At 43.0% G+C, this 17,202-nt stretch overlaps 1 protein-coding gene across 3 annotated transcripts in view; it reads right to left on the bottom strand.

Annotated features, from left to right (window-relative positions):
• LOC144669183 (endothelial cell-selective adhesion molecule-like) overlaps window positions 1-7,395 on the bottom strand; it is a 146,854-nt gene extending 139,459 nt beyond the window's left edge. Inside the window, exon 1 of one of the 3 annotated variants that reach the window (XM_078531587.1) lies at window positions 7,294-7,395. Coding sequence is in view for 2 of the 3 variants with exons in the window: in XM_078531584.1 (XP_078387710.1) it covers window positions 6,957-7,017 (61 nt within the window). In the remaining variant the exon portion in view is untranslated. Of the gene's footprint in view, window positions 1-6,956; window positions 7,272-7,293 lie in introns of those variants that run through there. The other 2 variants (XM_078531584.1, XM_078531586.1) reach the window with 2 other exon arrangements.
• Between the last annotated feature and the right edge of the window lie 9,807 nt (window positions 7,396-17,202).

The raw sequence follows: 17,202 nt of genomic DNA, 5'->3' as shown, positions 1-17,202 counted from the left end.
GGTTGTGCATGTGGACTTTCGAAAGCTATTTGAAAACCTACCACATAGTAGACTTTGTCTGAAATTGAAGCCTATGAACGGGACAGTGGCTGCGTGAACACAAAATTGGCTAGGGGACGGATACAGAGGGCAGAATTTGCAGCGAGGCATTCAACCGTCCAATCACTTTGGCAGGACCAGACGATCCCACCGGTGGGAGGGGTTGGAAAATTCCAGCCAGAGAGTCGTGGTGAACAATTGATTTTCAGATTTGAGGGAGGTATACAGTGGTGTTCCCCAGAAGTCAGTATTGGGACTACTCCTCTTTTTAATATATATTAATGGACTTGGGTATACACAGCATAATTTCAAAGTTTGCAGCTGACAAGAAACTTGGAAAGCTTGGAAAAACATTATGAAGGATATTAACAGACATCACAAGGATATAAGTAGACTGGTGAAATGGACAGACACGTGTCAGATGAAATTTAACACATGCAAACATTTTAGTAGGAAGAATGAGGAGAGTAATATAAATTAAATGATATAATTTTAAAGAGGGTGCAGAAACAGGAAGACCTGAATATATGTAAACAAGTTTTTGAAGGTGGTAGCACAAGTTGAGAAGGCCTTTAAAAAAGCAACTGGAATTCTTAATTTTAATTAATAGAGGAGTAGAATACCAAAACAAGGAAGTCATGTGAAATATTTATAAAACACTGGTTAGGCCTCAGCTAGAGTATTGTACTCGATGACGTAGAAAGGATGCCACAGGTTTGGGCGGGGGAAGCTGGGTGGTATGGGTGGATTCTGAAGAGATTTAATGGTACCGAGGATAGGGAACTCACTTACTTGGAAAAACTGGAGAAGCTGTTGCCGTTCTCCATAGCACAGAGATGATTAAGAGGAGATTTTATAAAGGTGTTCAAAATCATAGAGTAATTAAGGAGAAATTGTTTCCAATAGCAGAAGGGTTGGTAAACAGATTGAAGCTGATATACGCAGTAAGTTGTTGTGATCTGGAATGCAGTGCCCAAAAAAGGTGGTGGAAGCAGATCCAAAAGGGGAATTGGATAAATACATGAAAGAAAACATTTGCGGGGCTATGGGGAAAGAGCAGGGAGTGGGACTTGTTGGACAGTTCTATTAAAGAGTTAGCACAAGCACAAGTGCTTCTGTGCTGAACTATTCAATGTTTCTATGATAAGGTGGAAAGAAGAAGAATAAGGATAGAAAATAGTCAAATAAAAGAAGAAAAAAATGTCTGGCACTGATTTGCACCATTCATGATCTCAGGATGTCCAAAGGCATTTCGCAGCCAATGAGGTACTTTTGAAATGTGGTCATTGTTGTAATGTAAGGAAAGGAATTTGAATACAGCAAGGTCTTCAAATGGCAATTGACTGAATTGATAGCCTGTTTATAGGTGTTGACTGAGGGGCAAACATTGATCAAGATACCAAAAGAACTCTGCTCTTCTTCAAGTATGCCATGGTATTTTGTTTTACATTCACCTCAGAAGGGCAAATGAGATCTCAGTGTATTGTCTCAACTGAAAGAGGGCATCTCAGCCAGTGCATCAGTCTCTCAACTACTGTGCCGGAATGTCAGCCAAGATTACGTGCTCAAACCTCTAGAATGGGGCCTGAACTCAATCTTTTGACTCAGATGCGAGTACTACCACTAAGCAAAGAGTGATAGCTTGGAAGATGAGTCAATAGTGAGAGAAGGTTGCAAATTCTGACATTTATTTCGCTGATGAAAATTCAGTGAGAATCTCAGCAGTCAATGCTTTCACATCATTAGGTAATTGGAAGGGGAAAAAAAAGGGGATTGCTTTTTGAAAGCAGATTTTAATTTCCTGAATGTATACATTAGGTCAGGGCCCTAGGATATCAGGAAGTGTTGGATAGGCTCCCCATAATTTTCCATTATAACTTAATGGGGTGAAAATCTTGAGGGTGCACCCAGAGTGTTCTGATATGAGCTCCCAGTGGACATAACTCCATGCTAGCATAGGACTTTAGAGTCTGGTTTACATTATATACATCCCACTCAGAAACCAGGTTGTCGATTCCAAATTGGGATGCGTGATAACCTCTTGGCTACAGAAATGCTTTTTCTTCCTTTTCTTTCTTTACTAATGTTGGAGACAAAGAACCAGGTGATAGTTAGAAACACTTTCAGGGAGTGCACTGGGTGCTGTAATGAGGAAGCGCAGAGAAGAGAAAGGTCCCAAGTTAAGCTCTTGTATTGTGCTGTATTAACTGATCTCAGTGGCTTAGCATTGGGGGACACGGTAGTGTGGAAGCGGAGGAATGGGGGTGGAAGTGATACTTCAATTAGTTTGAGAATGGAGAGGAACAGCAGCAACGATTCTTGCTCCTAATGGTGATGTATATATATTGGATGCTCGATCCACTTCCAAAATAGCAGTCATCTCCAAAATATTGTCGTCCGTGTGTATAGGGTAGGGGGAAGGGTACGAAGAAAATGTGAATAATTAAACCAACAGCTAAACAGTATCAGAAAGCAGTAGGAAATTGCTATCAAAAGGAGAATTATCATTCTTAAACTAAATAGTAATCAATACCATGAATTTATGTGTAAGGGATTATATTTTAAGTAATTGCTTTGTTATTCACCCCCCACAACTCAAAACAAAATAGAGCCTCAAAAAATGTAAGTACGTTGTGCATTCCAGTGATGTCATACATCTGATGGATCACAACAAAGTGTATCTCCAAACAAATGAAAAGATAGTTGTCAAACTTTTTATTTCCCCATGAAGACCATGCTCCTTTACAAAGGTAAAAACAGATCACATATTATTTCAAGTGTGAATAAAAATAGTACCCAATCAGCAGGGCTGAAATTAAAGGGACACCAATGTGACCATCTTCGTCAGTTGTCTTCCTAATAAAGTAAAGCCTAGTGCTTCTCACTAAGCTGGGTAATAGTCAACATTTTATAGGATTCCTTTTTGTCTGTGGTTATTTCTGTGCAATGATGTTTACACTGAAGAATGACCGTTTATTCATTTTATCCAAATTTATTTGAGAAGCCAGAGATTGCACGGCCAGTATATATGAATGATTTATACATCATTTCCCATCTTTTCTGGAATACATGAGTATTTTAAAATACAGAATAAATACTCAGGGAGTAATTCTGATCTCATAGTCTCCCAGTCCTGGGATAATCTTCCCACAGAGAGAGCCTGCTGTAGTCTGAGACAAAGTGCCATCCAGCGTTCCTCCTACTGTGGCAGCTGGACAAATGCTTTTGATATAACTGGAAAGCTAAGGTTACAGCGACTGGTGAGAAATTAGAGTTCAAAACATTTTGGTGAAGCATCATCATAAAGCAACAACATCCAATAAATGATTTCACGTCTTGTATCTTTGTCTAGCCCAACATCCCTCTGAGGAGATTGCATTCCCCACTCACTCCACCACTACCTTAAGGCATCTAGGCTCTAAGCTTTAGAATTCCCTCCCCAATCCTCTCCACACCTTTCTTTTCCTTTTAACACACTGCTTAAAACCTACCTCATTGGTCAAGCATTTGGTCACTTGTCCTAATTTCTTCTTCTTAAGCTCGGTGTCAATTTTTACCTGATCACATTGCTGTTAAGCACCTTGGAACATTTATTATGTTAAAGGTGTTAGATAAATGCAAGTTGTTGTTGTAAGGGGAATATTGATGTTTCAATCTCTCTTTTGCATCAGAATGCGCAGAAAGCTTAACTATAAGTTGCACCATTACCAATACTATGCTATTAGCTACTCCCCTACCCCACCCCCACAAAGGAGAAATGGTGGCTTAGTGTTAATGTCACTGGTCTAGTAACCCAGAGGCCCAGGGTAATGCTCTGGGGAGGTGGGTTCAAATTCCACTACAGCAGCTGGAATTAAAGCTAGTCTCAGTAAATGGTGACCATCAAACTTGCATTGATTTGCCACAAAAACCCATCTGGCCCACCAATGGAAATCCAATCCATTGTCCTTACTCAATCTGGCCTACATGTGACTCCAAAGTCAGACCTACAGCAATGTGGTTGGCTCTTAACTGTTCCCTGAAATGGCCTAGCAAGCCACTCAGTTCAAGGACAATTAGGGATAGCCAATAAATGCAGGCCTTGCCAGTGATGCTCACATAAAGGAAAAAAAAGCAAGCTCTGCGGGATCTACCCTAATGTCACTTAGAAACATTACATGCATAACGAGGTAAATCTTTCTTCAAAACTGACTAAAGTTAAATCAAAAACACATGAGACCTAGTTTAACACTGGACTCTGTACAGTAGGTCAATGACACCCAGATTGAAGAAATACAAGGACAGGTTATTTGCTAATTCTATTAGACATCAGAAACTCAACCTATGTGACACACATTCTCATTTCTGTCATTGACTAGCTTAGGGATAATGTGGCAGTGTTCCCACGTTACAAGGCAAGCCTTTCATGACCTCAGAACATCCCAAAGAACTCTAAGAGTGGCCATTGTTGTGATGTAGGAAATGCAGCAGCCAATTTGTACTCAGCAGCAAGCTCCCACTAACAGCCAGGAGGTAAACTAACAGATATTCTGGAGCTGGTTTTTAAACTGGTGTTGGTTGAGGGATGCATATTGGCCAGGGAAAATTCCACTGCTCCTCATCAAATAGTGCTATGGGATCGTTTCATCCACCCGAGGGCAGATCGAGCCTCCAGAAAACTGCACTGTCAGACAGTGTAACACTCCCTCAGCACAGCACTGAAGTATCAGCCTAAATTATATAATCAGATCTTTGGTGTGGGGCTTGAACCCACCAAATCTCTGACCACTGAGCCACTGAGCTGTGGCTGACATTAGGTTCTCACCTTGCTTGTTTGAGAATATAATTCACGACAGCAAAGGTTTTTGAGTTCCAATGACGTTTGTATTAATTGGACTGTCATTGTCTTTAAGAAGATGGAACATGAAAAGGCTCAGTAAACTTATGACTTGGAGATATTTCCATAACAGGCAGTGAGAAGAATGGAGTAGGTCACAGTTCACTTTCTGATGTGCATTGATACATGTTCACTATGTAGTTGCCACTAAACAGGGAATTCAAAACTTGCATTATTTGTACTTTCGGGACTGATGTACTATTAAAGTCGGTGCACTAATTCCACCTTTAAAAGGACCGGCCTCAGTTTTATGGCCCATGAACCCCACTGCAGTCTCTTAACCACAAGCTTTCTGAATATTTGGGTTGCCTTGTGGATCACAGTCCTGCTGTGGCTCAGTTGGAGACACTCTCTCCTCTAAGTCACAAGGTTTTTAAGATTCCGCTCCAGAGGCTTCAGCACAAAATCTGAGCTAACATGCCAGAGCAGTGCTGAGGGAGCTTTCTTGAGGATTCATCAGCTGTGGCTCAGGTGGTAGGACTCTTACCTCCGAATAAGAAGGCCGGTAGTCCAGTGTGGTATTGAGGTATTACTGTCTTTTGGATGAGACATTAATGAAAGCATAGTGTTTCTTTTCAAATGGATGTGAAATAGTGCTTTGGGACCTTTGAAGAAAGAGCAAAGGAGCTAGTCCTGGTGTACTAGCCAATACTTATCCCTCAATCAACATCACAAAAACAGATTATTTGGTCTTTGTCACATTGCTGTTTGTGGGAGCTTGCTGTGCACAAATTGGCTGCCATGTCTCCCTACATTACAACAATGACTACACTTCAAAAGTTCTTTGGGACATCTTAAGTGCTATATAAATGCAAATCTTCACTTCTTCAGGAATCGCCTCCTGTTTATGCAAAGATCAAGACAAATTAAGACCTACAAAATTATCCCAAAGGAACTTATAAAACCCTAGTACAATTTGGTGAGAATCCCTCAAGATTTTAAGCAAACTGCCAGTACAATATTCAGGAGCTACTTTTATTCTCAACAAACAGAAGGTCCCCTGTATCTAGAATAGTGCGAGCTCATTAACTGTTTCTCAATAGAAGTCAAATACTGGGACAGTACAGTCAGACGCTGCTTGAATGTTGAATCCAGAGCTTTATTTTGCAATATATAAGATTAAAAGCCTATGGGGGGTTGGGGGTGTTCCTAATAAAGGGGCCTTTTTAAATAGCTATGCCTCGATTTTTAAAAATAAAGTATATATATAAAACAGGTATCATGTATACGTTTGAAAAACAGCGAGTTACTGAGTGGCCGCATCATTCTCCCAGCATCTCGAAAACAAAACCGTCCTGTTGTTTAAATTATTTTTGCTAAACTTCGTTCGCCACCCAAGTTCCTAATCATCCACTTGTCATAGTTCGAGTAAATGATAAAGGTTCATTTCTGACAAAACAAAATAACAGGGGGCATCAGTTCTTTGAAAGCAGTGTCAGATTGGTGAATCTCACCCCCAAAGACAAATCATTTGTGTGTGTCTCATCGTGAGGGGGGGGTTAAAAAAAATAAACTGTTTGGAAGTTTGAGTTACTTTTCGGTGCATGAGGGGCTGTGAAAGCATCTTCTCCGAGTTTGAAAAAAAGAAACGAGTCGGTCTGTGATCAAGGTGTTCATTGTTTCACAGTGGACGGAGCCAGTCTGATAAACAGGGACCATTGATTCTCGCGAATTCCACCTGCAACATTCACTCTCCTAAATGTTTGCTACACCACTTCAAGACTAGAAATTTCAAGATTACGAGACTGGGTTGTTCTTCAGGAAGTCCAATGCTTTATTTTAAAAATATGTCTACAAGTTATTTTGGGATGAAATTTAGCTGCAGCATTAGTGACAATAATTGGAATATGTTTTCTGTCCATTGCATTTGTTATAATTGTTAACGCTCAGCTAACATGTAAACTGACATGCTGAAAGTAAAAGGCATTTGCCCTCTAATTATAGACACAACAATGTTTAAACTTGTTTCGCACAAAACAGGTTTCTATAAATAAAACTCCCACGTCCCATAACGAAATTTAAAAAAAACACACATTCTTACCATTAAATAGAGTCGGTGTCACCAGTAATAAAGCCCAAAATGTCAATTGCACTGCGTTCATGGTGATTTCCCCCTGCTTAATATCCAAAGAAACAAGCAGCTCCGGATTAGTTTCCCTAGAAAGTAATCTCTTGGACTGGAAGCTTGCAAACAGCCGACTTGTATTAATTCAGGACATCGACCTGCTGCACTGATACAATTGTTTAAATCTACGCTGACCAGCAGAGACTGTGAACAACTATCCGGAACATCAGCGCTGTCTTTATCTGGCACTGGTGCCCTGAAGCACTTGCAGCGCTCTCCGATCCCCGGGAGCCGCCTGTCAATCAAACCCTACCTGTTTGACAGCAAGTACCGCCCAGGCACACACTTGCCAATCACCACCAGTACTTCGCAAGGGGCAGCTTGATTGGTTGCGCGATGGATTCACAGCCTGTCAATCAAACTGCACCTGCAGCACGTCATTGTGACAAATTTAAAAGGATTGAGGTATATCTCCCCGCCCTCCCAATTAGTTAATTAGAAAAGGACGTGTATTTAAAGTGTCTTATCCCTGCTGGCAAAGAAAGTGTTTCCCAAGCAACCTCAATTGCAGTGACAGTATTATCCAATGCCATAAAGCCAATAAAAACTTTACAGTTCTGCTGGATACGAAATGTCCCAGAGTATTATATCAAAAGAGAGCAGGCATTCTTAGTGCTCTAGCCAATATTTATCCCTCAACAAACATCTTTGATAAACAGTTGATCTGGTCACATTTCTGGTGGTGGGAGCTTGCTGTGGGAAAATTGGTGACCTGGTTGCCTGCCTTACTACTGGGACTACACTTCAAAAAGTACATCATTGTTTGTAAAGTGCTTTGGGATGTTGTGAAATATGCTCTATAAAGGCAAGTTTTTAACTGCAATTTTCAGTGCCATACCCTGTGAGATATTCATGCATTGTTGAGGGTTCAAATACTGAGAGAGACTAGAGAGTATAAGCCACGAACATACAACTCCAGGTACATGAACTGGTTTTCCAAATTATTTTAAATGCATGATGACAGATGAGTGCTTACTTTTAAGAATTCTGGTTCACGGGCTACAGTCATTACTTTAGAATTTAATTAGGTGTTTTTTTTAAATTCCTTCATGGGATATGAGCATCACTGTCAAGGCCAGCATTTGTTCTCCAACCCTAATTCTCTTGAGAAGGTGGTTGTGAGCCTCTTTCTTGAACCGCTGCAGCTACTTGGCAGCCACCCATACCAGTCTGTCCAGGACATCATTTATCCCTCAAATAATACCACTAAAACAGGTTAACAGATAATCTGGCCATTACCACATTGCTGTTTGTGGAATCTTGCTGTGCATAAATTGGCTGCTGCCTTTACAACTGTGACTATACTTCAAAGGTAGTTCAACAGCTGTACAGGATGTCCTGAGGTTGTAAGTGGCACAGAAGGAGGCAATTCAGCCCATTGGGTCCCTCCAAGGAGTAATCCAGCCAATCCGATTCTCCCTGCTGTAGCCCTGGGAGACAATGGCATACTGAACTAATAATCCAGAAGCCCAGCATAATGGGTTCAACTCCCACTAAAGCAGCTGGGAGAATTTAAATTCAATTAATAAATGTGGAATTGAAAGCTACTCACCATCAGTAATGGTGACCATGAAAATATCAATTGTTGTAAAAAACCCTCTGATTCATTAATAGACTCCAGACCCACAGAAATGTGGTTGACTCTTAGCAGTCCACTGAAGTGCTGTGCAAGCCACTTGGTTCAAGGGCAATTAGGGATATTGCAATGAAGGCTGGCCATGCCAGTGACACCCACATCCCATGAAAGAATAAATCTTAAAACAATTCCTTGAAGTGGCCAGAAGAACATAGAGTCATAGTTTATATAAATCTTGTTCTTTCTGTCCTCCTTTCTTGGTATGACCCGTAGCCTAAGTCATGGATGACCAGCCTTCCTCTTCCTCCATGAGATCTCCCCCCCCACCTCTCACCCTATACGCTCCCGCCCGTACCTTAATGGCTTAAACCCCTAATCTCTGCCAGTTTTTGAATCCTCAGCAATGAATTAATACTTCAGGGTATGGCACTGAAAATTGAATTTAAAAAACCTTCCATTTATATACCAACTTTCACAACACCCCAAAATATTTAACGGTCAATGATGTACTTTTTGAAGTGTAGTTACAATCGTACTGCAGGAAACCAGGCAGCCAATTTGCACACAGCAACTCCCACAAACAGAAATATAATAATGACCAGATCAAATGTTTATCAAAGATGTTGGTTGAGGGATAAATATTGGCCAGGGCCACTAAGAGTCACTTCCCAGCTCCTCTTTGAAATAGTGTTCTGGGATATTTCCTCTCCACCTGGGAGGGCAGATGGGGTCTCAGTTTAATGTTTCATCTGATAGTGCAGCACTCCCTCAGTACTGCACCTTGGATCAGTCTGGAACTTGTACTCCTGTTTCTGTTATTAGGCCTAAACCCACAATTTCCTGACTCAGAGGTGAGAGTGCTACCAATTGAGCCATGGCTGACACTGGCCATTTTTCTATGGAGACAGTAAACCAATGGCCTTGATTATTTCCCTCTACATTCCAAACTGCAAAGGCACGTGGAACAGGGCACAAAGAGTGAGATCGCAATTCATGTCGTGCCTCAAGTTTAAAATATGACTGCCTATTACTGCCCAAAAACATTTTATATTGAATAATTGGAACTTCTGTCAGTGGATAAGGATAGGAAGGGTCATTGACATCCAATCATTGGCTGATCATTTGCAAAACAATGTTCAATATTGATTAATAAGTTCCCTGTACTGGTAAATCTGTTCCACTTGTGGAACTTTAGCTTCTGTATGTTATTTTTGTGTACTTTGAATCATTTCCTCCTTTTTATTTCAATTTTCTCCATAGCTTGGTAGTCTCAGTCCTGCCAATAGCTACTTAAGAAAGTTTCTGTAAGGAGAACAAAAAGTTGACATTACCCTTCATACTGTTGTCAACTTTCCTTGGGCTTCTGACTATTAGCAAAGGCTCATTCACCCTCCTTCCCATCAATGAGGTGGACGTCAGTACTGGATAAAATAAAAAGGGGAGGAGGAGGAATACACTGTACTCAAAATGGAGCATCTCTAATGGTGCCAGTTGTGGCTCAGTTGGTAGCACTCTCACCTCTGAATTAGAAGGTTGTGTTTAAGCCCCATTCTGAAGATTTAAAACAAAATATGACTGACGGAAGTTGTGTCCTTTAGACGAGGCATTAAACTAAGGCCCCATCTACCTTTTTAGTTAGATGTCAAAGATCCCATGGCACTGTTTTGAAGAAGAGCAGGAGAGTTCTCTTCAGAGTCACAGCCATTTTTCTCTCTACCAACAGATTATCTAATCCTTATTACATTGCTGTGTGTAGGACCTTTCCTGTAAGCACATTGGCTGCTGTGTTTTCTACAGTACAATGCTGAAACATTACAAGAACAGCTCTTCTTTGGCTCTAAAGTACTTTGGGATGTCCTGAGATTGTGAAGGGACCACTAAAATGCAAGTTTTTCTTTTTAATTACATGGTTGAAAAACATTTTCATTCACGTGAATGAATCAGAGAGGTTTCAAATTGAATCTCTGATTTCTGATGCTAAGGGAGTATGAGCATCTAGGGGAGTAAAGTGAAATACAGATACACAAAGGTAATAATCTCTGGATTACTACCTGAACCATGAGCAAATTGGCATAGGGTACAAAGAACAAAGAACAAAGAAAAGTACAGCACAGGAACAGGCCCTTTGGCCCTCCAAGCCTGCGCTGATCATATTGCCCGTCAACTAAAACATTTTGCACGTCCAGGGGCCATATCCCTCTATTCCCATCCTATTCATGTATTTGTCAAGCTGCCTCTTAAACACCACTATCGTACCTGCTTCCACCACCTCCTCTGGCAGCAAATTCCAGACACTCACTACCCTCTGCGTAAAAACTTGCCCCGCACATCTCCTCTATAGTTTTCTCCTCTCAACTTAAATCTATGTCCCCTAGTAATTGACTCTTCCACCCTGGGAAAAAGCTTCTGACTATCTGCTCTGTCTATGCCACTCATAATTTTGTAAACTTCTATCAAGTCGCCCCTCAATCTCCGTCGCTCTAGTGAGAACAATCCGAGTTCTCCAACTTCTCCTCATAGCTAGTAACCTCCAGACCAGGCAGCATCCTGGTAAATCTCCTCTGCACCCTCTCCAACGCCTCCAAATCCTTCTGGTAATGTGGCGACCAGAATTGCACGCAATATTCCAAGTGTGGCCTAACCAAGGTTCTATACAGCTGCAGCATGACTTCCCAGCTTTTATACTCAATACCCCTGCCAATGAAGGCAAGCATGCCATATACCTTCCTGACTGCCTTATCCACCTGCGTTGCCACTTTCAGTGACCTGTGGACCTGTACACTCAGATCCCTCTGCCCGTCAATGCACTTAAAGGTTCTGCCATTTACCGTATAATTCCTGCCTGTATTAGACCTTCCAAAATGCATTACCTCTCATTTGTCCAGATTAAACTCCATCTGCCATTCCTCCGCCCAAGTCTCCAACCGATCTATATCCCGTTGTATCCTTTGACAATCCTCTTCACTATCTGCAACTCCTCCAACCTTAGTGTCATCTGCAAACTTACTAATTAGCCCAGTTACATTTTCCACCAAATCATTTATGTATACTACAAACAGCAAAGGTCCCAGCACTGATCCCTGCAGAACTCCACTAGTCACAGCTCACCATTCAGAAAAGCACCTCTCCACTGCTATCCTCTGTCTTCTATGACCAAGCCAATTCTGTATTCATCTTGCCAGTTTACCTCTGATCCTGTGCGACTTTACCTTCTGTAGCAGTCTGCCATGAGGGACCTTGTCAAAGGCTTTACTGAAATCCATGTATATAACATCCACTGCCCTTCCATCATCGATCATCTTTGTCACCTCCTCGAAAAACTCGATCAAGTTAGTGAGACACGACCTCCCCTTCACAAAACCATGCTGCCTCTCACTAATACGCCCATTTGCTTCCAAATGGTAGTAAATCCTGTCACGAAGAATCTTCTCCAATAATTTCCCTACCGCTGACGTAAGGCTCACCGGCCTGTAATTTCCTGGATTATCCCTGCTACCCTTCTTAAACAATGGAACAACATTGGCCATTCTCCAGTCCTCTGGGACCTCACCCGTAGCCAGTGAGGATGCAAAGATTTCTTTCAAGGCCCCAGCAATCTCCTCCCTTGCCTCCCTCAGTACTCTGGGGTAGATCCCATCTGGCCCTGGAGACTTATCCACCTTAATATTCTTCAAGACGCCTAACATCTCCTCTTTTTTGATCTCAACATGATCCAGGCTATCTATACACTCTTCCCTAGACAAATCGACCGCTAAGTCCTTCTCTTTGGTGAATACTAATGAGAAGAATTCATTTAGTATCTCTCCCATTTCTTCTGGCTCCACACACAGATTCCCACCTCTGTCCCTGAGTGGGCCTACCCTTTCCCTGGCTACCCTCTTGCTTTTTACATATGTATAAAAGGCCTTGGGATTTTCCTTAATCCTGGTTGCCAGTGACTTTTCATGACCCCTTTTAGCCCTCCTGACTCCTTGCTTAAGTTTCTTCCTACTTTCTTTATATTCTCCACGGGCTTCATCTATTCTCAGCCTTCTAGCCCTTATGAATGCTTGCCTTTTCTCTTTGACTAATCTCACAATATCCTTCATTATCCAAGGTTCCTGAAACTTGCCATGTTTATCCTTCATCCTAGCAGGAACATGCTGGTCCTGAATTCTTATCAACTGACGTTTGAAAGCCCCCCACATGTCAGTTGTTGATTTACCCTCAAACATCCGCCTCCAGTCTAGATTCCTCAGTTCCTGCCTAATATTGTTATAATTAGCCTTCCCCCAATTAAGCACCTTAACCCGAGGACTCCTGTTATCCTTATCCACCAGTACCTTGAAACTTACTGAATTATGGTCACTTTTCCCGAAATGCTCCCCTACTGAAACTTCGACCACCTGGCTGGGTTCATTCCCTAATACCAGGTCCAGTATTGCCCCTTCCCTATTTGGACTATCTACATATTATCTCAGGAAGACCTCCTGGATGCACCTTACAAATTTTGCACCATCCAAACCCCTAGCACTAAGTGATTCCCAGTCAATATAGGGAAAGTTAAAATCACCCACCACAACGACCCTATTGCTTTTACATCTTTCCAAAATCTGCCTACATAACTGTTCCTCAATCTCCCGCCGGCAATTGGGAGGCCTATAGTAAACCCCCAACATTGTGACTGCACCCTTCCTATTCCAGAGCTCTACCCATATTGCCTCACTGCATGAGCCCACCGAGGTGTCCTCCTGTCGTATAGCTGTGATATTCTCCTTAACCAGCAGTGCAACTCCCCCACCTCTTCTACATCCCTCTCTATCCTGCCTGAAACATCTAAATCCTGGAACGTTTATCTGCCAATCCTGTCCATCCTTCAACCAAGTCTCTGTAATAGCAATAACATCATAGTCCCAAGTACTAATCCAAGCACTAAGCTCATCTGCCTTGCCTGCTATACTTCTCGCATTGAAACAAATGCATTTCAGACCCCCCGTCCCATTGTGTTCAGTAATTAAATAAGAGAGTTAAATGCATGGCTCAAAGATTGGTGTGGGAGAAATGGGTTTCGATTCACAGGGCACTGGCAGCAGTGCTGGGTAAAAAGGGAGCCGTAGGGATAGCCTTCACCTGAACTATTCTGGGATTGGTGTCCTGGTGAATTGTATAACTAGGGCTGTAGAAAGTGCTTCAAATTAAATAGAGGGTTGGGAGGGGAGGTGGGGAGTTCACAGAATGGGGGACTTCGATATTTAGAAAGGTCAAGACAATAGTGCAGGGTAGCAATATGGGTAATGATAACCAGGATGTGACAGGAAGGAACAAATTGTACAAACATAAGAGTGCACCAGCAAATAGGGTCAGAATAGGGAAAAAAATAATAAGCAGACAGGATTGAAGGCTCTTTATCTGAATGCTGCAGAATTCATAACAAGATGGATGAATTGAAATCAAAATAAAAGTGCATAAAATGTTAGCCATTACAGAGACGTGGTTTCAAAGTGACCAAGGCCGGGAACTGAATATTCATCCCTTTGGGATTGCTGATCCCTTGCACCTTCCTTTAAATTATCCCGATGAGAAGGTTCTTCTATCATTAGGCTGCTGCTGTATTTGTCAGTCTGACCAATGCAATGATTCACTCAGTCAATGTAAGTTTCTTGTTGTGTGGTAATCAACATCAGCCAGGTTCAGATCCACAGTTGAAGCCCCCTCAGAAGCAACTGTTGTTAACAATGTCAAAGCCCAGGTTAGCAGTAACACCAGAGTACTAACCTTGATCATTCAGCTTAATACCTCGGGCATGTATCAGCTGAGTCCTGGCTGAGCATTCAATCACAGAGGGAACAGGTTAATGACTGGTGCTGGAGTAGTTTATTACACCCAAATCCCCAATTCCTTCTTTCTAACCCTACAAGGAGGTATTTAAGATTATTAGACTGAGACATCTTTTTTTCTGGATTGCTTCCAATAGTACCCCTTCGCACTTTGAGGGAAAACTCCTTAAGAGCTAAACCTCCGGGGCCCAATATTCCTCTCTCCCCACAACCTGAACTCCAGGTAGGAATAGCACGTCCACAATGTGTACAGTCTAACACCTAAGTGTTAGCACTCAGTTGCAGCACTCTCACGTTAGAAGGTGAGTTAACTCACTCTGAGTTAGAAGGTCATGGGTTCCAGAGACCTGAGCATAAACTCTAGGCTGACACTCCGAAAGTAAATCTATGGAAGTGCTGCACTGTTGGGGGTGTCATCTCTCAAATGAGATGTTAAACTCTCAGATAGATGTAAAAGATACCATGACAGCCTTTTGGAGAAGAGCACAGGGGAGTTCCCTAGTGTCCTGGCCAATAGTTATCCCTCAATCAACATCACTAAAACAGATTATCTGGTCATTATCACATGATTATTCGTAGGACCTTGCTGTGCATAACTTTGCAGCCATGAGCTTTTTTTTATTCATTCATAGGGTGTGGGCATCGCTGGCTGGGCCTGCATTTATTGCTCATGCCTAATTGCCCTTGCGAAGGTGGTGGTGAGCCGCCTTCTTGTAAGACTGCAGCCCATGTGGTGTAGGTACACCCACAGTGCTGTTTGGGAGGTAGTTCCAGGATTTTGACCCAGCGACAGTGAAGGAACAGTGATATATTTCCAAGTCAGGATGGTGAGTAGCTTGGAGGGGAACTTCCCGATGTGGCGTTCCCATGGGCGGAACTTTCCGTTCCGGTAGGCGGCGGGCGTGTTTAGCAGCGTGAGTGGACAATATGGCGAGAAGGCCAAAAATCGGTTTTACGCTGTTGTCAAACTAGTTTGCGATCATCCACACAACCCATCGATGGCGGGCCACGCTTCCTGCTGCCGCATGTTGGGAACCTCATTTCAATATTTTAGCATCTCATTATAAGCCCTGCTCGCCGGAATCATATCCCGCGCTGAATCATCGGAATCACACTGACACGTTTCACAACTGTACATAAGTGACGTGCGCCTGGCGAGCTACAGTTCACTCAGGACTTCGAGGTTGGTTTGCCTACCTTGCTTCAGTCAGCACTCACAGTCATCAGCACCAGGCTTCAAAGACAGCACCACATCACTTTTAGGGGGGCTCACGGGCAGGTCTCTACCTACCAGATCAGCCATAAGGCGGGGGGTGGCTTTTCAACAACTACAGGGCTAGGGCTTGCTTGGGGAAGGGGGGGAAGTCGCCTAAGGCAAGGGAAGAGGCTGCAAGGTAAGTGCTGTACTGGGGAAGGGGATTATTCCAGGAAGTGTGTGGGGGTACATGTTGACCTGTGCAAGTGGCCTCAAGATGGTGAGGACTGAGGATGCAGTCTCCAGAGGAGATGAGGCCAGATGGACATGTGAGGATGTGTGTGAGAGAGTAAGTGGTGATGTGCCATGAGCTGGCAGTGACTGAGGTGCCAGTGAATGTGTGATGTGAGTGTGTGAGTTTAGAGTGATGAGATGGTTGTCTTACCCTGGTGGCACGGATAAGATCATTTATCCTCTTTCCGCTCTTCTGTGTAGCCTTGGCACTGACCACCACTGCCACCACTTCCCAAGCCGGTGCGGTGAGATTGCTGGACCTCCTGCGGTCAGAGCTGGGGTGAGGACATCATGGTGGGCCTCCAAAAGGCATTCTAGTGGCAGGTCACTGAACTCTTCTTGGCTTTCAGGGAGATGTCTTCACTGGAGCAGTCCTGGGCTGCAAACATTAAAGGTGTTATATAATTGCAAGTTGTTTTGAAGTGTAGTCACTGTTTAATGCAGTAATGTAATGTGTCCTTGGCCCAACCATCTTCAGCTGCTTCATCAATGATCTTCCTTCCATCATAAGGTCAGAGCGGGGATATTCGCTGATGATTGTACAATGTTCAGCACTATTCGCGACTCCTCAGATACTGAAACAGTCCATGTCCAAATGTATTTTTGAATTTGAATTGAAAACTGTATGCACAGCTGCACTTTAGATATGGCACCCGGAGTGAGGAAACATGTGGTAACAACGTGGCGGGCGATTCAGAGGCCACCCACCAGCGAGATGGCGTATTTCCTGTGGCTGCATAATTAATGAGGCAGAAAGCGGATGACACAGCGCGAAAATCCGCCCTTGCGGCTAGTGGGTAAAACATCTTTTTTCACACCCGCCACTTAGTGCAATTCTGGGATGATTCCCCTCTATGTGTCTGCTGCCCTTGTCCTTCTAGGTGATAGCTGCTGCCTAAGGAGCCTTGGTGAGTTGTTGCAGTGCATCTTGTAGATGATACACACTGCTATCACTGTGCATCGGTGGTGGAGGGCGCGAATGTTTGTGGATGTGGTGCCAATCAAGCGGGCTGCTTTGTCCTGGACAGTGTCAAGCTTCTTGTGTTGTTGGAGCAGCACTCATCCAGGCAAGTGGACAGTATTCCATCACACCCTCGCTTGTGCCTTGTAGATGGTGGATAGACTTTGGGGAGTCAGGGGGTGAGTTACTCACCACAGGATTCCAAGCCTGTGACCTGCTCTTGTAGCCACAATATTTATATGTCTAGTCCAGTTCAGTTTCTGTCAATGGTAACCCCCAGGATGTTGAAAGTAGGGGATTCAGCAATGATAACGCCAATG

This window comes from Cetorhinus maximus, chromosome 2, assembly GCF_964194155.1.
Source record: "Cetorhinus maximus chromosome 2, sCetMax3.hap1.1, whole genome shotgun sequence".
Lineage (NCBI taxonomy): Eukaryota > Metazoa > Chordata > Chondrichthyes > Lamniformes > Cetorhinidae > Cetorhinus > Cetorhinus maximus.
This window is presented reverse-complemented; position numbering and strand designations above follow the sequence as displayed.